At 44.1% G+C, this 25,458-nt stretch overlaps 1 protein-coding gene across 3 annotated transcripts in view; it reads right to left on the bottom strand.

Annotated features, from left to right (window-relative positions):
* Window positions 1-224: 224 nt before the first annotated feature.
* The window catches only part of LOC143021263 (uncharacterized), a 73,948-nt gene continuing 48,714 nt past the window's right edge, over window positions 225-25,458 (bottom strand). The window contains exons 19-28 of one of the 3 annotated variants that reach the window (XM_076178678.1): window positions 23,144-24,309; window positions 20,170-20,306; window positions 19,089-19,257; window positions 16,495-16,678; window positions 15,164-15,309; window positions 14,729-14,860; window positions 13,038-13,216; window positions 5,960-6,137; window positions 2,491-4,458; window positions 225-852 (exon numbers count right to left, since the gene is read on the bottom strand). In XM_076178678.1, coding sequence (XP_076034793.1) covers window positions 757-852; window positions 2,491-4,458; window positions 5,960-6,137; window positions 13,038-13,216; window positions 14,729-14,860; window positions 15,164-15,309; window positions 16,495-16,678; window positions 19,089-19,257; window positions 20,170-20,306; window positions 23,144-24,309 — 4,355 coding nt within the window. In that variant the 3' untranslated portion in view covers window positions 225-756. Of the gene's footprint in view, window positions 853-2,490; window positions 4,459-5,959; window positions 6,138-13,037; window positions 13,217-14,728; window positions 14,861-15,163; window positions 15,310-16,494; window positions 16,679-19,088; window positions 19,261-20,169; window positions 20,307-23,143; window positions 24,310-25,458 lie in introns of all 3 variants that reach the window. The other 2 variants (XM_076178671.1, XM_076178664.1) reach the window with 2 other exon arrangements.

The following is a 25,458-nucleotide window of genomic DNA, read 5'->3' on the forward strand; positions in this document are numbered from 1 at the left end:
CGTAAGAATTAGCTGTTATAACAAAAAACCACTTTGAGCAATCATAAAATCAATAAGACAAAATAAGAAAACAAAAAATTTAATAAAACACAATAAAATTGGTATTCAACATCACAGCATTTGTTCCTAATCTACAAATTATTAGTTAGAAGGATTTACTGTGATTTGGTTACTTTTTTGGCTAAATTTTTCTCATGCAAATCATAGACAAAATTTCTGAAAAAAAAAAAAAAAAAAAAAAAAAATTAAAATATTTACAAACCATTGGTGAAAGAAATTACAAAAGCAACTGGGAGAGTCTGGATTTTGCAGTCCCATGGATTTGAATTTACTCCCCAAAGAAGGAAACACAAATAAAGAAAGAATCAAAATAAAGGCCCAGTCTTCTCGCTGGCCTAACTGGTCTAAGAAATAATTCCCAAACTTTCCTCATTCCCAAGAACAGATGCTTTGCTCAAGGCCATGTAAGTAATCATTATTAAAATCTACAAGGAAAGGTACCAATCAAATAAAAAAGAAAAAAGTAAAGAAAAAACAAACACAAGGTTTATAGGCATTTTCATGTACTTCAATTTATTGCCTTTTTTGACATTGCTTCTGGCAGCAGATATGTATATCTTGTACAATGCAAATATATTGTTTTCATCATTTTTTTTTTTTAATGCTAAAATATAAATTTGATGAAATAGAATATACGATGAATTACATACAACAGTTTCCAAATTCTGCTGTGTATGATCAATGAGAATGAAATTTTTAAATAAAACTATCATCACTTGCAACTGATATTGAATCATCAGTTCCTCCTTCTTCTAACATTATCTGAATGAGTTCCTTGAAGCGTATTTGGATCTGAAAAAAAAAGAAAAAGAAATTTGTGAACTCTTATCTGCATATGTAGAACAGCCAATTCAATATAACTAGAGGATATACAACAATGCAAACTAATTATCCTGTAATAAAGTTCCATCCAGTCCAAAACAAAACTTAATCCTTCCTCCCATTCTCAATTTTCTCACAAAATCCAACAATGTACCGTAAACATGGCATAAGCCTTCTGCCCCATAAGGGTGGCCAAATCAAAGATCACATCCACATTTAAAAAATATTCAACCACCCCTCCCATCTCAGGGATGAAGGGTAACCCTCCCTCCCACACCATATTGTTTGAATTAAACAAAGTGTAGCGAGTCACAGCTCTTTTCATATGAACTGCTCCATCCATGTAAATGAAGAATGTGTTCTAGATTTTTTTAAATGTGTGAATTCACATAAAATCAACACTTAATTCAATGGGGGAGGAAAATAGAGCTACATTACATATTCTACCACATACAACTAACATTTTTACACATAAAATAAGGAACTTGATATAAAATGCATTAAAGGAGATGAAAGTAGGTAAGGCGCCTGAACAAGATGGTTGTCATGTGAAGTGCTGAAGGAGGGGAGTATCTATACTGGAATGACTAGTGAGAATGTTTAATATATGTCTAAGAGAAGGAAGTTTACGAATAGACTAGATTGCAAGCATGATTTCACTAAACAAGAAAAATGGGGACAAATATGAATGTAGTAGTTTAGGGGAAGACTGAGAATGGGACGGATGGATAGAGTGAAGTGGGCCTTGGGTTATGGGGAATATTTGTGGAGGAGGAACGAATGAGGGCAAGAGATGGGCATGAGTGGAGAGCGGCTCTGAATGGATAATAAATTGATGTGGCCTGAAGGGATTTCTACTAGTCTGCTATGTATCTTTGAATGGATGAGGGATGAGGGTCGCCATGTAATGACACTGTCGGACCCTGCTCTAGACATGATGTGTCTGCATTGCTTCTGATTTGACCAGTATGTAAAGGAAGGGATGACCTCTTCTGTACAAGATACTATGACAGAAGGGACAACAAATAGGATTATGGATGGGTGTGGGATGGGTAGGTAGATTTATATTCTGACATGGTCACCCACATAATAAGGGGGGGGGGAGGGGGAAGGTCGCCGATTTAATGAAGCGGCCTTGCTGTGGATGTGCTGTCTTGTGACACTGCTTCTGACCCAGGCCAGTGGGCGAGATGCAGGGATGACCCATCATCCAGGAGGAGCCAAGATAAGAGGAAGGGAATTGGGTGAATGGGAGTGGAGTATATGAGGATGGAATGGGTGGGAGTGGATTTTATGCCTTTGTTTTTCGGCTACCTCCCTTGTTCGGGGGAAAGAGCCTTTGGTATATGTATGTAAAAGGTCTTGTGGTATATGTATGTCTTGAGTGAGAAACTTCAGAGCAACTTAATATGGTCCTTGGACCTAGAGGCACAAACCCAGGGGGTGGATAATAATAATAAAAGCATACATACATACATACACATACCAAAGGCTTTCTCCCCTTACACGGGGGGGTAGCCAAAAAGAAAAAGGCATTGAGACCACTCCCACCCATTCTATTTCCTATATATTCCACTCTGAAACTAAGAAGGCAACCAACAAACTCACCTCACTAGCAGATTTATTATGGATGACTTTGGTTAATTCTGGAAACAGGGCTTCACTGTATCCTTGCTGTTGTACCATTGACAATATTAGAGCATCCTCCTCCTTTGTCCATGCACTTTCTTTCCAATCTGAAGACACTGCAGTAACTAAAGACTCTGTTTCTACTTGATTTTCACTGTTTGAGACATTTGAGTGAGTCACTGAGGAAGAAGAGGTTTCACTTAAGGTACTCTGTGAGGCAATGTGTAAGTTGTCCTGTCCAAATGAACTGGATCTACTTCTTGAGGAGGCATTTGGAGTATTACAACTCGTGTTACTGGAGAGCTCTGGCTGTGCTTCAACAGGTGTGGATAAAGATTGATGAGGCATATTCTCAGGTATTATACTTGAAGATGCAAAAGAACTTGAACCCGAGGAAGATGATGATGAGGATGATGATGATGAGGATGATGATGATGATGAGGATGAGGAGGAAGAAGAGGTGCAGGAAGAGGATAAGGCTGATGCTGCCCTCTGATTCCCTTCTTGGGATGAAAATGATGAAGAAGCTTGGGATGTTTGTTTTTCTGAAATACATGGTGGTGATTCTATCATCTGTGATGTTCGAGATGAAGAAGGTGATGATGTATCTGAGGTCTGTGATGCCAAATGATGTGATGTGTTATTTTCTCTTCTGCTGCTATGTGAACTGGATTTGTCCCTCGACTCCAACGACTGTCTTCTGTTCTGGGTCTTGGAACCTTCCTTCTTTGGTGAAGAAACTTGCCTTGGCTCCTTGGCAGACGAAGTAGGACTAACTATTCTGACTGGGGACTTCTGGCAGAACTGTGCCATGTGCTCAACTTTCAAGGACTCTCCGTTAATGACAATGACTCCTGAAGCTCTCTTTCTCCTCTGATCAAAAATAGAGTTCTTTTCATTCAGCATTTCCTTAACACAATGAAATGTTCTTGGACCATCTCTGCTACCTCTTTCTGTACACGGGGGTAGCACAGCATCTTCATTGTGAATTTCTTTTGGAGGGGAACAAAGCAAAGGTGACATTTTGTTTTCATTCAAATGTTTGGTCTGACGACTTTTACACCCCTTTTCCTGAGCCGTTTTTCCTTTCTCACGATTCTTAGATTTTCTACTCAGATTTTCATCATTTCCACTTTCACTGTTGGCACTCCCACTTACAAAAGTATCGAAACTAACCCCCTTGTTATCACTTGTTTTCCCACTACCAGAAGCACTTCTCACACCACTACCACCACCACCACCGCTTGTTCTCGTCTCTCCTCGAGCATGTTTATCACTGAGTCTCAAATACAACTTTGGGCCGCCTTCTTTCTTGGCCATTGCACCATCCTCAATTAACCCAAACTGTGTCTTCTTTGCCACTGAATCCTCCCATCCCGTGTCCTGACTATTTCTTCTTGTCGTTACTGTCCCCTGATCTTTGCCCACATTTACATCTGGATTAACCACAACCCATTCCTTCATCCCCAGTTCAGCACTCGCGACAGACCCCTCCTTTTGTTTGCTCGCCCCATGTTGCACCTCTTTAACATTCTGCTTCCGACTACTTCCGCTAGATTTGCCACTCCGTCTACTGCCTTCCTTCTCCGTCGCCTCTCCTGGAACCGATGCGGCCTCGCTCTCCTTCTTCACTTTATCTTCATCCTCATCCTTCCTCTTCCTCCTCCTTCTCACATTTTCCTTTTCTCCTTTCCCACCGTCTTCCTCCTCTTCGTCCTTTCCGAGAGCATGATTATCTTGATCCTTCTTATCGTCATCTTCCTCTTTCTTCTTCCTTTTTCTTCTTCCGACCTCCTTCTCTGTTCCTTTCCCTCCTTCCTCCTCCTCTACCTCCTTCCCTCCCGTTGAGTCCGGGTCATTCTTCTTGTCCGACTCCCCTTCATGAATGGCAACCTTGGCTGGACGTAAAGTTCTGCCACAGTACATGTACACTTTACCATCCACAAACTGAAAAAAAGTGGAAATTTCATTAAAAGTTTATATCTATCTATACACCAAGAGCTTCTTTCCCCCTTATATGGAAGGCAACCAAAGCTCATGCACCCATTATTGTTAGAGAAAATGAAAGAGAGAGAGAGAGAGAGAGAGAGAGAGAGAGAGAGAGAGAGAGAGAGAGAGAGAGAGAGAGAGAGAGAGAGAGAGAGAGAGAGAGAGAGAGAGAGAGAGAGAGAGAGAGAGAGAGAGAGAGAGAGAGAGAGAGAGAGAGAGAGAGAGAGAGAAAGAAAGAGAAAGAAAGAGAAAGAAAGAGAAAGAGAAAGAAAGAGAAAGAGAGAAAGAGAAAGAGAAAGAAAGAGAAAGAGAGAAAGAGGAAGAGAGAGAAAGAGAGAGAAAGAGAAAGAGAGAGAAAGAGAAAGAGAGAAAGAGAGAGAAAGAGAGAAAGAGAGAGAGAGAGAGAGAGAGAAATAGAGAGAGGAGACAGATAGGACAGAGATTCTTTTTTCTTTTTTTCTTTTTAGTTCCTATTTAAGTGACACTACCACATACATAAAAGCAGACTGCCACCTATACTAATATATTCTTTCTATCTGAGGTCCTATAAGACATGATGTAACTATACCAACCTGTCCTGATTCAGCACTAGTTAATCCACATAATTCCAACTAGCCTTAATTCCTCTCAATAAACCATAAGAAGTCAATCAATCACACCTTGGAAAATGTACATACATACATACATATACTCCCTTACAAGGGAGGTAGCCAAAAAGAAAAAGGCATAAAAACCATTCCCACCCATTCCATCCCTAAATACACTCCACTCCCCTCCACCCTCCACCCTCCCTCTTATCTTGGCACCTCCTGGATGACGGGTCATCCCTGCACCTTGTCCACTGCCCTGGGTCAGAGGCAGTGTCACAAGACACAGAACATCTACAGCAAGGCTGCTTCATAAAATTGGCGACCCCCATCCCTCTCCGTCCCCCCCATACAGAAAAGGAGAAGACGGAGAGAAATCCCTTCGGGCTGCGTCAAATTTTTCTCACACATACTACCTCACCCCCATCCCCCTACCCATTCCACATCATGCATCACATCATCCATATACAACCATTCTCCATTCACCCCTGTCTTCTGTCCTCTCTTGTCCTTCCTCAACAGACATTACCCTCTTCCCCAAAGCCTCCTTCACCCCATCCATCCATCTCATCCTAGGATGCCCCCTCATGTTCACTCCCTCCACATCTGCCTTCCATAACTCTTTTACTAGTCTTTCTTCACTCATTCTTTCCATATGTCCAAACCATCCTAATACTCTTTCATCAACCCTGTCTCCCAACTCCCTTTCCACCCCTGTTCTCATCCACACCTCCTCATTTCTCCTCTCTATCCAGCCTAGTAACCCCCATCATACTTCTCAGACACCTCATCTCAAACACATTCAAACTCCTTCTCTCTTCCTCTCTTATGTTCCATGTTGTAATTAAGTATAAATACACAAACTCACTCACCCTAAGACTGCAGGACGAGCAGTGTTCTGTGATGGGACGTGGTACGGGATGCACGTGGCAAGAACAGGTACAGTTGTCTAGGGAAGGTGCTGGGTCTTCCTCCGGTAAGGTGATATGTTCAAAACTATCCGCAGGCTCCCTTTCATCTAATACTATTTCTTCAAAGTCCATTGGCAGACTGTGGAAAATGGAAAGAGTACTTAACAAGGACAATTAACTATGACCATATCTAGAAACTATGACTGTTATGCACGAATGGCCGAGTATTGGCATGCATAAAGTACCCAGAGTGCTAGGGTATTAAAATATATACGTAGGTTTCTATATCTAATAAGTACTTCTGCATACATAGGCTTGGATACATAAAGGGAGCCCTATCAATATAAAACAGTGAATATTGTTCAGCACTAATGTTAAATAGTTCACGTCCACTGGTCCAACAGGATCCAACCACCATAGTGTCTCTGGTCCAACTGAGTTGGCGGGAACTATGCCGTGACGTCATGGCGTCACCGTGACAAAGGTAATAGATATATACAACAGCATCCTAGACTAAATTGTCCTAGCTAGGTCATCTATCATGCATAGTCCCTATGCTCCGTTACACATGGAAAAAGTGTCTCCTATCCTGACATGTGTTTACAAATGTATGTGTGTCGTATGCCTATAGGTGTCTATCATGATCACGCCATGCACGCGGGAATATCAAACACCCAGACATAGACACATGTGCCACATCTCCCCCCCTCCCTTAAAATCGATGTATTCATTGAGCCGTCGATTTTTTGCATGCGGCCAGTCTCGCTGAGCGTCTTGGTCCATTGGGCTGGCCAGTTTGATTCGTGGGGCGAGGAGTATTGCCGGCAGTGCTCGTTGGAGACTCCTTCATGCCATCACGGGCGACACCTGGCTCAGGGATGGGGCGGAGGAACTTCCGGACGCCGTCTTGATAAGGTAGTCCCTGGTACGTCCTTGTCCCATTATGTGGCCGACCTTACTCCATCGTCGTGACGTAGGATCCTGGATCCTGACCGTGGCTCCAACGGAAAGTTGTGGGAGCGGCTTCGCGTGTGAGTCGTACTGCTTGATGGTCGCCTCCATTCTGGCGGCTGCCTTCTGCTCGCATTCAGCTGTGGCAGCCTGCCACTCAGGCGCAAAGGACCTGGAGTGGGCTGGGACGCAGGACCGAAGGGGGCGTCCGAAGAGGACCTGGGCGGGGCTTCTTCCGTCGGGGTTGGGCGTGTTCCGTATCTCCAGGAGACCCCGGTGGAACGCGTCGCTGTGGCGAATGTCTCCATTGGGCGCGACCTTGATGAAGAGGCGTTTTACGGCCTTGACCGCCGATTCTGCATGCCCGTTGGACTGTGGGTGGTAGGGGGTGGAGACGTCGTGGCGGACGCCCCATCGTCGCAGGAATTCAGCGAAGTCATAGGCCGTAAACTGGGGTCCTCCATCCGTCCTGAGTCGTACCGGGACGCCGAAGGTGCTGAAGAAGTGGCGGAAGAGCCGGATGGTTTGGGATGTCGAGGAGTCCGTGCCACAGTGGCCCACCGTTGCCCATCCAGAGAGTCGATCCGCGTACACCAGGAAGTGCTTCCCGGCGGTGGTGAAAAAGTCTGTGGAGACCGACTCGAATGGTCTGGAGGGGGGCACATCGTCGGTGAAGTAGGGCTCACGCTGTTGGCTCGGCTGCAATATCTGGCATGGCTCGCAGGAGCGTACTGTGTTGGCGATATCGGAATCGATGCCTGGCCACCAGACCGTTTGCCTGGCTCGGCGTTTGGTGGCTTCAATACCACGATGGCTGTCGTGAAGTCGAGCCAACACACTTCTGCGAAGAGCTTGGGGGACAAGTATTCGTGCCTCTCGAAGGATCAAGGGTCCGTCGACGCAGAGGCTGTCTCTGAACTTCCAGAAGGGAAGTAGAGCTTCGTCGAGTTCCATGCGTGATCGTGGGAATCCCTTCACGACGAAAGAGGCGAGTTGCACGTACGTGGCGTCCGAAGATGCTGCCTGACGGAGTTCGTCGAGTACTGGGTCCGTCGAGTGTGGAGGAGTTGCCGTGGTGTCGAGTGTTGGAGGGCCGGAAAGGGCATGGAGCGTGGCAACATTGCGAGTCACCACGTCGCGGATGCAGATGCTTGTTTCATCGCCCAGGGCGACATCATCTGCCAGAGGTTTGTCCACGGGAGCTCTAGAGAGGGCATCCGGAATGCATAACTCTGAGCCCTTACGCCATCTGCTGGTGAATACGAATCCTGCAATCTTCTCTCGGAGGCGTTGGAGCCTTGGATTCTCAATACAGTCTAGAGTGTACGTATTGAGGATCGGAAGAAGGGGTCGATGATCCGTGATGTGTGTGAAGTCCTGGAGGCCAAGCAGGAAGTATTTGCACTTCTGCATGGCCCAGACCGTAGCCAGCAGTTCCAACTCGATCGTGCTGTACCGTGTTTCCACGTCCTGCAGGAATCGAGAGCCACACTGTACGAGTCGCCAAACTCCCTCTTCATGTTCCTGTAGGAGGGCGTACCCTATGCCATTCAGACGAGACGCGTCCGTTTGGAGGGCAGTCGGTAGTTTCGGGTCGAAATGGGCGAGGACAGGAGGTTGAGCGAGGGCCTGCTTCGTCCTTTGGAAGGCGTCCTCCTGAGCAGGTGTCCAGAGGAAGGTGTTCCTCGGGCTGAGTAGCGGGCGAAGAGCGTCTGCAGTTGTAGAGACGTTGGAAGTGAATTCGCCCAACTGGTTCACTAGACCCATAAACGATCGGAGGTCTGTGATGTTGGAAGGCGTTGGGAACTCCGTAATTGCCTTTATTTTCTCGCTGTCGATGGCTACGCCGTCTTGAGACACTGTGAACCCGCAGAAGTTGACACTGGGAGCAGCAAGAGTCATCTTGTCAGCGTTGAGGGAGATGCCATGAGTGCGGCATCGGTTCAAGACCTCACTGATGCGACGTAGGTGTGTCCCGTAGTCACTGTCCCAGATAATGATGTCGTCCACGACCTTGGCAAGGTTGGGAATGTCTGCGAGGGCCTCGTCACCCCGGCGGTTGTACTCGTCGCCAGTTGAACAGAGGCCCATGGGGCCCCGGCGGAACATGTATCGTCCGTACGGAGTGATGAATGTCGTCAAGTGGCGGTCTCGCTGGGCTAAGGGGATTTGCCAATATCCCTGGATAGCATCGAAGGTTGAGAAGTACTTTGCCTTCCTGTCGATGCGACTGATTGCCTCGCTTGGTGTGGGGGATGGGTGGGTTGGGCGTAGTACCTGGTTGTTTAACTTTGAAGTGTCCACTGTGATGCGCACACCACCCTTCGGTTTCGGCACCGCTACGAGGGGGTGACACCAAACGGAAGGGGCGTCACCAACAGGTTCAATGATGCCTTGGTGCACCATTGCATCGAGTTCCTTCTTCACGTCATCTTGCCATGCGTGTGGGATTCGTCTTGCGGTGTGGAGTGCGAACGGCTTCGCATCTGGCTTGAGATGTATCTCCATGGGCCTCCCAGTCATTTCCCTAAGGGCCTCGCCGGACCTGAGGTCTTCCTTGTGTCGAAGGACGTCGGGCCATGTCTTCCTGATACAATCTGGCAGGTCAGCTACTGTAGTTGACGGGGGCGGGACGTGAGAGATCGGGAGGGAGCTGTGAGCCGTAGTCGTTGGAGAGTGTGTGACCGGCTGTGGTACCGAGTCGTCGTCCCGTTGCAAGCGGCAGGCGTTGCCGATTGGTTGGTCCCTCGGCAGTTGGGCAGGGTATGACGAAGGTATGAGGCGGAGCTGCATCGAGTGCCACCATGACAGCAGGGGGCGCGGCAGGTGCGTCACAATATTGATCCAGCCGTCGATGGTGGTGTCTCCAAAGGACATCGTAGCATACATGGAGCCGATGGTACGTCCTTGGAATGCAGTATGGTCCGGGTTCCGCAGGGCCAGGTCCTTTGATGGGTTGAGGCTGCGGGCGCTGATGCCCAGATCCTTCATGTGCTGGCACCCAATGACCGTTGTATCAGATCCGGTGTCCGGGATGAATCGAACATTGCCTTCAACGTCACCAAATTTGACCCTCACAGAAATGGTAGGAGTCGGGGGTCCGATCCTCCCATCTGCCGCCCGTATGTTGGCAGATAGGCTTGACACTATGGCCATCTTCCGAGGTCGTTGGTTCTTCTGCTTCGGTGGCGGGATGGGTTTCGGGGCGGCCGTGGATGAATTGCACACCTTCTCGAAATGTCTTCTCTTGGAGTAAATCCGGCAGACATGCGTAAGAGCTGGACACGTTTTTCGTGGGTGTTTGGGGAAGACACCGCACCCTGGACAGGCCTCATTCCCTGGTGGGGTGCCGCCTGTGGGACCTCGGGCCGTGCGTTGCATCTTCTTGTAAGTTGACACAGCGCAGGCCATTCCCGAGGTGGGTTGATGTAACTGACGGCGAATAGCGTCCGTAGTGCCACGAGCGGTTTCCCTTGCATGAGCGATCGATAAAAAAATCCTCTAGTGTCGCGCTGGAACTCGTTTGTAGGAGTTGGCGTACGGTTTCGACGTCTCGTAGACCTATGATGAGTTGGTGTTTCACTTGAGTCTCACGGCAATTTAACCCGGTGCACAGCTCAACTTCACGTGTGAGCTGCGATAGACGCTCGTAGAAGGCGTTGACCGATTCTCCATTCTCTTGCTTGCAATTTGTAAATGCCAATCGTCGTACGGACTCATTACACTTCTCCCTGTAATGCACTCGAAGTTTGTTCAAGATTTCTTGTACAGGGAGAGTAGAGTCGCGTGGTACTCCGAGAGTGTCCTCTAGGAGTGATCGTACACCGTCATGTAGGTATGCCCGGAGTGTGGCAATTTGTTGCTTGTGCTTTAGCGAATGGAAGTTTGTTAGGGTGGAGAAATCGTCGAATTTGGCGGACCATGCGTCAAATTTCTTGTATGACATCTCCAGCATCAGTATGGGAGGTGGCTTTGGAGAGACGACGGGTGATTTGGTGGAATCCGTGGAGTTATTTCCATGTGCCGTGGAGGTTGTGATAAGGCGGGCGAGGGAGCTCGCTAACAACCTGAGTACATCTTGCTCATCTTGGGTTGCGTTTCCGGGTGTTATGGAAGTGTCTGGCTGTAAGTTGTCGGGGGATGACTGATCTGGCGTCGCCATGGCGTTGGTTTCGTCAAAATCGGCCGATTGGCAGGCGAGATATGCTATGCACGTAAATCAACACGCGCGTGAGATCAGTGTTCAGTAGGCCCCGGGCAGGCGGTGAACGTGGGAGGTCTCTCCGGAGGGAGAGGGGGCTAATGACGCCTTGGGTACACCGGCTTAATCCACAGAACATACGCACTAAGATAGCACTGAACTCGTACACAAAGTAATCACCACAGCACATACGCACTAAGTTAGCACTGAACTTATGCACAAAGTAATCAACACAGATCATACGCACTATGTTATCACAGAATTATGCACAACGGAATCACTGATAAGTACAGAAGTATCACTTAAACTTTCACTGCGCCATGTTATGCATGAATGGCTGAGTATTGGCATGCATAAAGTACCCAGAGTGCTAGGGTATTAAAATATATACGTAGGTTTCTATATCTAATAAGTACTTCTGCATACATAGGCTTGGATACATAAAGGGAGCCCTATCAATATAAAACAGTGAATATTGTTCAGCACTAATGTTAAATAGTTCACGTCCACTGGTCCAACAGGATCCAACCACCATAGTGTCTCTGGTCCAACTGAGTTGGCGGGAACTATGCCGTGACGTCATGGCGTCACCGTGACAAAGGTAATAGATATATACAACAGCATCCTAGACTAAATTGTCCTAGCTAGGTCATCTATCATGCATAGTCCCTATGCTCCGTTACATATGGAAAAAGTGTCTCCTATCCTGACATGTGTTTACAAATGTATGTGTGTCGTATGCCTATAGGTGTCTATCATGATCATGCCATGCGCGCGGGAATATCAAACACCCAGACATAGACACATGTGCCACAATGACCATATTTAGGGACATTATATTATGAACTCCACCTGTGCAGGTGTCTGAAAGAGGTACACACACTTCCACACCTACACAGAGGTGAATGTCTGTTGAGCAGGAAAGGGAGAAGGCAGGGAACAGGTGTGAATGGAGAATGGTTGTATATGGATGATGAAGGGCCATGGAAGGAGGGTTGCCTTGTAAATAAAGTAGCCCTGTTGTAGATGTGCTGTGTCTTGCTGCATTGCCTCTGACCCAGGCTGTGGGCAGGAGACAGGGATGATCCTTCATCCACATGGAGCTACGATGAGAGGGAAACAGTGGGTGGTGGATGGGAGTGGAATGGTTAAAAGTGAGTGGGTGCCTTGGATGGATACATACATACATATACCAAAGGCTTTTTCCCCCTTACAAGGGAAGTAACCAAAAAAACAAAGGCATAAAATCCACTCCCACCCATTCCATACCCACACACTCCACCCCCATCCACCCCCTCCTTCTTTTCTTGGCTCTTCCTGGATGACGGATCATCCCTGCATCTCGCCCACTGCCCTGCCTGGGTCAAAAGCAATTCAGGAAGGCACAGAACATCCACAGCAAGGCCTTCATTTAATCAGCGACCCCCTCTCTGCCCCCTCATGCAGAAAAAGAGAAGACGGGGAGAAATCCCTTCAGGATCCATCACAATATCATTCACACATACTCCCTCACCCTCCCATCCCCTACCCACTCCCTTCCATGTATCACAGCATCATCCATACACAGCCATTCTCCACTTACCCCTATACTACAGTATTATAATTGGGTAAATACATACAATCTGTTCCTTTCAACCTCTCTCACATATCAAGTCTAATCCATATAGTGTTGTGGGCACAATCACTCCTCTTGTATTCATACCCAAATATTACATACATACATATACCAAAGGCTTTTTCCCCCTACACAGGGTGTAGCCAAAAAGAAAAAGGCACAGAAACCATTCCATTTCCTATATACTCCATTACCCTCCACCCTCCTCCCTCCCTCTTATCTTGGCACCAAAGTATTAAGTTTATCAATATCAAAAGATTAAATTATCTTACCTTGGAGGTGGTTCTTCTTCTGGGAAGCACTGCATGAGGGCCTCAACTAGGTGAGTGTGACGTAGGAGAGGCACGGCAGTCCTCTTGACCTCCTCAGCCGTAATGCCCTTCTGGCACTGCAGGTTAGTTAGGGTTTTCATGATCTTGAGGATATACTGTGGTTGCTTGTTGTACTGATGCTGATAAAGAAAAACATACAAAGTTATTTACCTATTCACAAATAGAGGGGGGTTGCCGAATTTATGAAGTGGTTTTGCTGTGGATGTGCTGTGTCTTGCGACACTGCTTCTGACCCAGGGCAGTGGACAAGATGCAGGGATGACCCATCATCCAGGAGGTGCCAAGATAACAGGGATGGAGAAGGGTGGAGGGGAGTGGAATATATAGGAAATAGAATGGGTGGGAGTGGTTTCTATGCCATTTTCTTTTTGGCTACCCCCCGTGTAAGGGGGAAAAAGCCTTTGGTATATGTATGTACAAATATATATATATACATGCATACATACATATACCAACAGCTTTTTTCCCCTTATAAAGGAGGTAGCCAAATTCAAAGGCATAAATCCACTCCCACCCACATCATCCCCACATACTCCACTCCCATTCACCACCCCTTTGTCCCTCTTTTCTTGGCTCCTCCTGGATGATGGGTCATCCCTGCATCTCTCCCACTGCCTTAGGTCAGAAGCAATGTAGCAAGACACAGCACATACACAGCAAGGTTGCTTCATTTAATCAGCAACCCCCCCATTTTCATCCCCTCATGCAAAAAAAGTGAAGACAGGGAGAAATACCTTTGGGGTTCATCAAAATAACATTCACACATACTCTCTCACCCCTCCCAATACTCACCATCCCAATACTCTTTCATCAACCCTATCTCCCAACTCCCTTACCACCCCTGTTCTCCTCCTCACCACCTCATTTCTACATACATACACTATCTTCTAATCACTATCCTTTAGAAAAAAGATGTTTCTTCACTAATTGTCAAGTTAATAATATTCCCATTTCATGCTAGTACTATTTACACACATGGGAAGCTCATTGATTGAGTGGGTTAGGGCATCGTAACTTGTGGCAAAGGTCGAGGGGATGACGGTTTGAATCCTGCCACCGGTGAGGTTAAACCAAGGCCATGCTTCATTAAATTCCACACTACAAAGTCCTCTGTAAGGGGCACCATTCTAGCCTTCCAGGGGTGGGGGGAGTTTGCGACATTAAACCATATCCCTATTTACACATACTAAGCATCAATTTTAAGACAGGATGTATATACACTATATCATAAAGAACTTGTTCATTGTTGTTCTTACTGATCCACTAATTTCACACCAATGAAACTTCATATACACATAGCCTGATGATTGTATAATTCTTTATAGAAAAAAAATTCTGAAACACTTGATTTGGTTTAATATCACAAACTCCCACCTATCAGGAGGCTAGGACAGTGCCCCTTTACAGAGGGCTTTGCACCTTGGAATTTAATGAACCACACCCTTGGTCCAACACGCTGGTGGCAGATTCAAACAGACATCACCTCGACCTCCATCGCAAGTAGAGATGCTCTAACCTGCCCAGCCAGTCTAAACAGATTGTTTCTTCTTTAACTTACTATAAAACCTTTGTCCTATAACCATTAATGTTACGTTTTGTCCAGAAAGTAGGAACAACTAAATCAATCTTACCTGTAACTTGTCAAGAAAGTCCCACATGCGGTGAATAACAAAGTACTGAGAATAGCGCCCAATCTCTATGGCCTGCTGTGGCAGTAGGAAAGCAACAAATTCCTCGGCCAACTGCGGGAAGTCTTTCAAAAGCTGCAAGGGTATGCAAAAAATTCACAATTCAGCTTTCAATACAGAAATTCAGTGTACAACAAATGAGTGTATAAAGCTATCAGCCAGTGACATAGATACAGTCCTACACAGATACAAAACAGACAGCAGCCCAAAGTTTCTTCCCAGAGAGTTCTTTAGGAGGTTCTGGGGAAGGTTACCATTTGCTGCAGGGCTGCACGTTTCCCACTTTGTGAAATTCGAGGCAAGAATTGATTGACTGAATGATTTTAAGAACGGAAATATCTGAATCTGTTACATAAACAAAAAACTCTCAAGACTTACTGGTGAAAGTTCCTGGTACAACTGTACTGGCTCTTGCTCGGCGCTTTGGGAGAACTTGTTTAGAAGGTTGAGGAACTCCTGAAACAGCTGTGGGTCCTTCTCCACTAAAGCCTCAGACACACGAGTCAAGTAACTCTGAGCAACTACTAAAACAAAACAAACTTCTTTAATACCTGTACTCCTGAATATGTGCGTATTTTCTTTATTTGTGTTTGGACGCAGGTCATCCCTGCATCTTGGGCAGGGATGTATGTATAGATTGAGACTAATTCTATTGTGGTGTCTGTTAGCCTTTATTTTGTTTCACTGAAGACAGGTATTCTGTTATGTATTAGTGTTATAATTCCACCTCTATGTTCCATGTTATCTTCCCTTCCTTTCGTGTAATCAGTAAATGTGGATAGAATAGATTGTGAAGTTAGTTTTGTCTCTTGAATTACAGTTATGAGTATATTGTGTTTACATATGAAGTTAACAAAAAAAATTGCATCACAAATATTTACATATCACCCATCACAGCTTCCCAAGGCTACATCCTTCAACTCCAATCAATCAACTGACGAACAAACCATATACTGGTAGGTGACTGGAATGCACATCACCCAATTTGGGTAAATACACAAACAGCAAAACAAAGAGGAAACAAAATGGTAGAACCCCCCCCAAATTTGGACATAAAATTCCAGAAACCACAACCATCCAACCTCCTTAATATAATCAAGAAGCAGCTTCCCAATATCATCATGTATTCACCCTCCCTCTAAACACAAAATATATGGGAAATCATGTATAGAACATGAGAGAGGATGAGAGGAAGAGTTTGAATGTGTTTGAGATGAGGTGCCTGCGAAGTACAATAGGAGTTACGAGGCTGGATAGAGCGAGAAATGAGGGGGCGAGGAGGCCAGCAAACAATACATTCCAAGAGGCTTCAAACAAAAATATAACCCCAACTATACACAGGATAGAGCTATCCTTAAAAGAAGAGAAAAAAATTAAAAGTAAAATAATCTAACAGAACAAGAAATACAACAGCTATCTATCTGTCTATAACTATACCAGAGGTTATTCCCCCTTATAAGGGAGGTAGCCAAGTCAAAATGCATGCACCCATTCCAACACCCTTGCCCTCCACATTTTAGCTCCTCATGGATGATGGGTTATCCCAGTTTCATGCCCACTGCCCTGGATCAGAAGCAATAGAACAGAAACAACAATTAAACCCCAGCCTATTTGGTAACAGACAGACAGACAGACAGATATATATATATACATATATATATATATATATATATATATATATATATATATATATATATATGGGTTCTTACATTTGTCCAATGCTTTTTGGTCTGGCTTGTGGGAGAGGGCATTGACATGGGCCTGAAGCTGCCTCTGCTGTTTGGTTAACTTCCGCTCCCCACTGGATCCAGTCATGTCGCCACCACTCCCTGCTCGTTTCCATACAATGGTAGAGGACGCCTTCAGTAGGGCTGCTAGGTGTTCCTCTCTTTGCTGAAAACCATCAAAATCTTTATTACTCGAATGTTCTTTCACCAATACACGAGTTCAAGTCTAAATATGAGTTTAAATCTAAGTACAGTGAGACCTCTCATTAATGGATGTTAATTAGCTGGGTTTGCGGTGTTTTCGCTGTGTTTTTTTGTGTTTTGGAGTGGTTTTTGGGTGGCACAGTGATTGCACGCACTAAACAACAGCACCAAAAACGCCGAAAACACAACACAGCTAATTAACGTCCATTCATGAGAGGTCTCACTGTATGGAAATCAAAGATATAGATTATGTTGGAACCCTACATGAATTTGAGTCTAGGTATGTTAGAAAAATAGAGAATAGGAGACAGGATGCTACGAATGTTGCTCCTTTCCTGTACAGACGCTCCTCAACTTACGTTTTAGTTACGTTCCGAACGGCCGAACGTAAGTTGAAAATGAACGTAAGTTGTTACTGTAATATACATCGGTAAATTTTATTACCGTATCTTATAAAACACCCCTAAATCATTAATTATACACATAACATTGTAAAATAATAACATTAATTTCAAATAAATTAAATTCAAGCAACATAAATTGAGATGGTGGAGGAGGAGGAGGAGTAGGATGAGGCAAGGCACGTTCAGTCTGTCGTTTGTGCCATGTAAACAATGGACGCAGCATCATGCGTAAGTACCATCTGAACTACGGAGAGCATGCTAAACTAAAAAATTCACTCAAAAAAAAAAATTACAATTTTTTTTTACAGTCAGTTCAAACGTAAAATCGAAAAAACGTAAAACGAATGAACGTAAGTAGAGGAGCATCTGTATACTATAATTAGGTAAATACACCCTTATACAGGAGAAAGGACCCTTTGGTAAATGTATCATCAACTTGATTTATTTTCATAGAAGAGACATACAAAGTGGAGTATCCCTAGTCCCCTTTCTCCCCCAATTTAGTCACCTTATTCACCATGCATGGAACACAGTGGCAACATCCTTCTTCCCCATACCACAGGGGGATCAGAGAAGGAAAAAGTAGTAAAAGAAAAGGTAAAGAATACATTCAAGGGAACACCATAAAGAGGGGACAGAGGAAGTACAAAATCATCTCATCATTCATTTATAAGTAAAGATTTTATCATACACAAATAATGTGTGGCTCTGGTCCATAGGGGCATCACAAAAACAGTACCTAAGTACTCAGTACATGTCACCATACAGTCAGTACCCCAGTATGAGGTAGTGATCTATGTATTTCTTAAGTGGATGGGGGGTATGTCACCATGTAATGATGCAATGGAGGTAAATCAACTCTGGCCATTACAAGTACTGTATCTTGCTGCACTGCCTCTGACCTGGAGAGTGAGGCAAGGGGCTGCGATGACCCTTCAACCTCGAGACGCTAATATGGGAAGAACAAGAACAGGGGTTCTGGGTGATTGTACATAAGAACATAAGAATGAAGGAGACTGCAAGAGACCATAAGGCACTAGGCAGCCCCGTATCCATCACCACCTGTCATCCCCATCCATAAAGTTGTCTAATCGTTTCTTAGAACAACTGATAGTTTCAGCACTTACTACATGGTTACTAAGTTTATTACATTCGTCGACCACCATATTAGTAAACCAATTCTTGCCTATTTCCTTCTTAAATCTAAATTTGTCCAGTTTATAACCATTACTGCGAGTCCTGCCCTGTTGTTTTAATATGATGACCTTGTTTGCATCACCCTTGTTAAAGCCTTTCATCCACTTGAACACCTCTATTAGATCACCCTGCACTCTGCGTCTTTCCAGTGTGTGTAAGTTAAGGCGTCTAACCCTCTCTTCGTAAGGCAAATTCCTGAGTCCATTTATCATTTTGGTCATTCTTTTCTGTACTGATTCAACCTCAATATGCTAATATGGGAAGAACAAGAACAGGGGTTCTGGGTGGTTGTAGGAGGAGTGTATGCTTTGACTTGGCCACCCCTCTTACAAGAAGGAAAAACATTTTAGTATATGTAAGTGCCATCATCTAGAAAATGGCTGGGCCATATTCTTAAACCCTACTCCAGGTTACTGGCATTCCCAAAGCTGAATGAAAACATTTCCAAAAATGTGGTCAACTTAGTATTGTACAATCCATATGTATATACATATACCAACAGCTTTTTCCCCCCTTACAAGGGAGGTAGCCATAGTCAAAGGCATAAATCCACTAAACCCATTTCATCCCCACATACTCCACTCCCATTCACCCTCCCTCTCTTCTTCTTTTCTTGGCTCCTCCTGGATGACCAGTCATCCCTGCATCTCACCCACTGCTCTGGGTCAGAAGCAGTACAGCAAGACACAGCACATCCACATCAAGCCCACTTCACTTAATTGGTGACTCCCTTAATCTACAAATAGGTTAATTATTTAAGATTTAACTTACCTGAACATCCTCATCTTCTTCTTCCTCCTCCTCTTCCTCTTCCTCCAAGAAATCCTCTTCAAAGTCTTCTTCAAATCTTTCTCTATTGTTCCTTGGAGCCTCATCCTCCAGCATTACATCTTCCATACGAACTAATTCCCGGTCATCTTCCGCGTTTTGCTGACTCTGTCTGCTGATGGAAAATAAGCATACAGACCATCATTATTATCACATAAGCACAGTCAAATGAAAAACAACACCATCAACATATTACTCAAACATCTACTACCAAACAATACATCTACTAGTTTGGCCTGACATATGAACAAAGACTGGCTGAATTGGAATTGCCAACCCTGGAACAAAGAAGAGAACGAGGGGACCTACTAACCATCTACAGAATTATGAAAGGAAAAGAATGCCTTGATAGAGAGGACTTATTAAAGTGGGACAGAGGAAAAACAAGTGGACAAGCAATGAAACTCAAAAAGGATAACTACAGAAGAGACCTGAAAAAGAACAGCTTCCCACACAGAGTGATAGATATATGGAACAAATTGGATGAAGAAATAGTGTGTGCAAACACAATACAAGAATTTAAGAACAAACTTGATCTTGCGAGATACAAAAACGGGTCACCACAACCATAGCTCCCCTTCCTGTATAATACAACTAGGTAAATATATCTACTACCAAACAATACATCTACACAAAATCACTTTTACACCCTACAACAATCCAAATTTTCTTCCCAGAGGTCAATGGGAGGGCCCAAGGAATGTTGCTAGCTACTACAGGGACCAGTGTTGCCAATGTGATCTATACCAGTTCCCACAAATGAGTGAGATTTTAACCACAAAATTCCCACAAGGAAAATCTGGATTTCCACATTTTTTCCCACAAAAAGAAGGAATTATCATATACACAAATAAGTTCATTGCAACATATAACTTGCTCACAAAACATCCCATGTGAGCAAATTTCTCTGACACAAATTTGTGGAAAATCCCCATAAAATGGCTGTGGGGCTGCAGGTTTTCCTCTTCATGAAACTTCAGGCAAATTAAGCCAATTAACTAAATATACATATTAGCAACCTTACCTGGGTGCATTGGGGTTTGAATTTTCCTCATTTTCAATCTTCCCAGACTGGACACTGGTTGGTACTTCATTCCTTCTGCCTATATTAATTGGCGTTGTGGAGGGTTTTGGAGCAAGGGGACGGCGTGATGATCGCAACTGAAACAGAAAATACCTGAATTGATGCTGATCTTGTAACAAACCATTTTTATTGCAACAAATAAGATGATTACCAAATGCCTTTCAAACAGAAAGGGTCCTGCTAATTTACCAATCCCAAAGGAATACATACATACATATACCAACAGCCTTTTCCCCTTTTCAAGGGAGGTAGCCAAAGCCAAAGGCATAAATCCACTCCCACCCATTTCATCCCCACATATGCACTCCAGTCATGTCCATCCCCCTCCCTCCCTCTTATCTTGGCTCCTCCTGGATGACAGGTAATCTCTGCATCATTCCCACTGCCCTGGACAATGTAGCAAGACAAAGGAATGAAATGATAACATACATACATATACCAAAGGTTTTTCCCCCTTACACGGGGGGTAGCCAAAAAGAAAAAGGCATAGAAACCACTCCCACCCATTCCATTTCCTATATATCCCACTCCCCTCCACCCTCCCTCCTATCTTGGCACCTCCTGGATGAGGGGTCATCCCTGCATCCTGTCCACTGCCCTGGGTCAGAAGCAGTGTTGCAAGACACAGCACATCCACAGCAAGGCTGATTCATTAAATCGGTGACCCCCCTCTCCGTCCCCCCCATGCAGAAAAGGAGAAGACGGGAAGAAATCCCTTTGGGCTGTGTCAAATTTTTTCTCATACATGCTTCTTCACACCCCATCCCCCACCCACTCCCCCTCATGCATCACAGCATCATCTATACATAACCCTTCTCCATTCACCCCTATCTTCTGTCCTCTCCCGTCCTTCCTTCACAGACATTCCTCTCTTTTGTAATACCCCTTTCACCCCCATCCATCCATCTCATCCTAGGACGCCCACTCATATTCACTCCTTCCACCTCTGCCTTCCACACTTCTTTTACTAATCTTTCTTCACTCATTCTTTCCATGTGTCCAAACTATCCCAATACTTTTTCATCAACCCTATCTCCCAGCTCCCTTTCCACCCGTTCTCCTCCTCACCTCCTCATGAAATGATAACATAATAATGCAAAATCGGCAAAATTTCAACTCTCACTCCTATTCCTCTTAAAACTGAGAAGTAGCAGGGATGGAGCATGTTCAGAGCTCCCGCTATGTAACAACCACTTTGAGCAGCTGATTGGCTCCCTCCAGAACCAGAGGGTCTGTCTGTGGCCTCGGACTGTTTGGAATCAAGGATGAAACCATTTACTTCTACCACCAAGTGCAATGGACCAAAAGGTCTCCTGTCAGCATGCCCCGCCTTGCAATCCTTTATAGAGCCTGGGCTATGTTACCACACTATGTCTGTCTGTAACTTAGCATGCCGTAATCCTGAAGGGATCAAAGGAAGATGAGATGAGTTATGCCCTTACTGTTGCATACTACAGGAATATTAACCTCTTCACTCCGGGGCACATCGCACATCTGGCAGCATTAGCTGCCCGACGTGCAATGTTGCGTCATAATAATCGCATTATAAAAAATAAAGTCAGTGCTCAATCATTCGTTCTCTTTCACCCGTGTATTTTGATAACCATAGAAAATATGATGAAGCCAGTTTAGAGAGAATGGAAGTTACGTAGGTACGACTACAATAAATATAATCAAGATGCCGACGTCGGCATCATCGAGTACCCACTTGCTCCTCATGCCGCCTATGTAGGCGTCACTGTATGGAAGTGGTTAAAGCACTCCCCTTGTGTGCAAACATCCTATCCAAGAGTTCCACTGATGATGCAGTTTACTCATCAGTTGTATTCCACACAAGAATGGTAAATCCAAGTGTGGTGATTATGTCAAAGTCCATGGGGAAGTGTCAAGATTCTTACCCTGTGGGGTGGCTAGTTTTCATTACGAATATGGTCAATCACTATCAAGCTGATTTCAAGTAGTTAACAATCCTTGTCAAACACTGTACTATGTGTCTCTATCTATCCCCCTTATAAGGGGGAAAAAGTCTAATAGTATATCACAACAAAGATATGTCGTAGCACATTTGTAAAATAATACTGATGACCCACTTTCGGAGAAGAATAAGCGAAGATATAGAGATCTGTATATTTCGATCACTTACTGTGATCCTCTTCAGCAGATATGAGTTACAAAGTAGAGAACAATGTGTATTTATAATGAAACAGTGAGGTAGCAAGAAGGGACGGGGGCTCAGGTCACATGCCCGGCACGCATGCTCGGATCTTGGTGGCTCAGGTTACATGTCCGGCGTTGCATGGACCTTGGTGATTTTTTGTCCCTTCTTGCTACCTCACTGTTTCATTATAAATACACATTGTTCTCTACTTTGTAACTCATATCTGCTGAAGAGGATCACAGTAAGTGATCGAAATATACAGATCTCTATATCTTCGCTTATTCTTCTCCGAAAGTGGGTCATCAGTATTACTAATAGTATATAGTTAAACTGTACTGTGTGAATCAATATATATTATATATATATATATAGATAGTATATAGCAATGGAGAGGGTAAAGGGTATGTGCGTGCTTTGGTTGGGTCACCCCTTTATAAAGGATTACAAAGGGTTACAAAGGCGAAGCATGCCGACAGGAGACCTTTTGGTCCATATCTAGGTCGGATGCGAAAAAAAATCATAATAATAATAAATGAATAAATAAAAACTATAATCATGTAAATAACAAAATACATAAATAAATGCATAGGTATAGTTAAATAATAAACAAACAGGTAAATAGTAAATAATAATAAATTGACATATAACTAATAATAAATGAGAATCAAACAGACAAAGACATAAGGAGGAAAGGGCCCTTTGGTATATGTATGTATGTACCTATAGCCTAAATATATTTCAAAATTAAACACTTACCTTCATTGGTTTTGGCAAAATTGGTGAATTCTTCCTCAAGTTTCCACCAGTCTTTCTCATGTTCCTCGGTGAATATTTACGGAGGATTGGACTGACTTGTTTCATTGGAGACGTCTTAACCGATGATCGTTTCACTGGACTGCTCATTATTTTTCTTGGTGAGCCAACACTTCGTATCAAAGATGGATTACTTACTCCAATGCTTCCAGTTGTGTCAATTATCCCAGAGCTCTCAATACAAATTCCTTTTGAAGTCGAACTCGGATTTAAATAAAGTGAACACGAAGCTTCACCTGACGGTCTTGATGTTGATAACGGATACGACTGTCTAGAATCCTTTTGTTTATTTTGCTGATCATCAGATAATTGAATTGATGAAACAAGTGTGCTAGAATTTCTTGAAAGAACTGTACCCACTCCCATGGTCTCCTTGTGGTCTCCTTTCTCATTCCTACTTGAAAGTTCAGAAATCAAAGGATGTCTGACAGCTTTTGGAGAAGGAACACAACCCCAGTACGAATTTGAGTTCTTTGGGGTTGTCAAACATTTCTCTGGTGATGGAGACTGAGGTAAGGGAGTTTTTAACGGAGTAACAGTCAAACATAATGATGGGAATCCTGCCTTCGGAGGCGTCGTAAAGACAGGCATGAAATCGTGAGTTGGTGAGAATTTAACAGGTGATGCCTCCCCTTCCTTCTCTACTACATGACCTCGGTTAAGCGGCTGTGGTGAACATTTATTTCCGTTTTGTTGTTCTTGAGACGTTATCTGGTTTTCTTTCTCATTCCCTTTTTTGTTTTTGTCACATATTTTACTTCCCATTTCAACACCTTCTTTGCTGGCTTCGTTCCTGTCCTCATCTGTCTCTGAGGGTTTATCTCCAACCCTCTCCATACTCCCACTGTTAACTTCAGCTTTTCCATCCTCCTCATTCTGTATGTTGTCCTCACACTGTCTTTTATTTTCTGAAGTTTTTTGCGACCCAACCTTTTTCTCTAATGTTCCATCAGTATTAGAGACCAGTTCCATCTCCATCAAATCTGGCAATGATGCTTCTGTATCTTCATCTGTGTTTACTCCTTCTTCCACATGACAGTTTATGCTCTCCACTAGCGTTGTCTCACCAAAGCCACAGCTGTTTCCGGGAATATTCTTTTCACCGCCTCCTGTTATGTATGAAAGATGTTTATTAGTTTTTCTAACAGAATAGCTACATACATATACAACAATATACATCAGCACCAAAGATGTTATATATTAAGCCATTAATATTCAAAGATTTTATGCTCATGATCTTATATCCTTGTGATTTTTCATTATACATAAGAACATAAGAATAAAGGAGACTGCAAGAGACCATAAGGCCTACGCTAGGCAGCTCCGTATCCATCACCACCTCTCATCCCCATCCATAAAGTTGTCTAATCGTTTTTTAAAAAAAACTGATAGTTTCAGTGCTTACTACATGGTTACTAAGTTTATTCCATTCATCGACCACCCTATTAGTAAACCAAATCTTGCCTATTTCCTTCTTGGTGATAATAATTTTAATCAATAATGGAAGGGAGTGGGTGGGCTATAGGGCAGGGTGAGGAGTGGTTATGTGTGATTGATATTTTGACAGAGCCTGAAGGGAATTGTCCTCGTCTTCAGTGTTACACAAGGGGACGGAGAGGGGGAGTCCTTCACTAAATGAAGCAGCCTTGCTGTGGATGTGCTGTGTCTTGCTGCACTGGTTCTGATGTGAGGCAATGGGCAAGATGCAGGGATGACCCATCATCCAGGAGGAAATAATATGAGAGGAAGGGAGGGAAGGGTGGTGAATGGGGGTGGAATGGGTGGGGATGAAATGGGCAGGAGTGAAACTATAACACAAGAACATAAGAATGAAAGAGACTGCAAGAGACCATAAGGCCTACACTAGGCAGCTCCGCATCCATCACCACCTGTCATCCCCATCCAAAAAGTTGTCTAATCGTTTCAAACAACTGATAGTTTCAGCGTTTACTACATGGTTACTAAGTTTATTCCATTCGTTGACCACCCTATTAGTAAACCAAATCTTGCCTATTTCCTTCTTAAATCTAAATTTGTCCAGTTCATAACCATTACTGTGAGTCTTGCCCTGTTGTTTTAATATGATGACTTTGTTTGCATCACCTTTGTTAAAGCCTTTGATCCACTTGAACACCTCTATTAGATCACCCCGCACTCTGCGTCTTTCCAGAGAGTGTAATTTAAGGTGCCTAAGCCTCTCTTCATAAGGCAAATTTCTGAGTTCATTTATCATTTTGGTCATTCTTCTCTGTACTGAT

Source organism: Oratosquilla oratoria, chromosome 3 (assembly GCF_046742065.1).
Source record: "Oratosquilla oratoria isolate Oo_2021 chromosome 3, ASM4674206v1, whole genome shotgun sequence".
In the NCBI taxonomy this organism is placed as follows: domain Eukaryota; kingdom Metazoa; phylum Arthropoda; class Malacostraca; order Stomatopoda; family Squillidae; genus Oratosquilla; species Oratosquilla oratoria.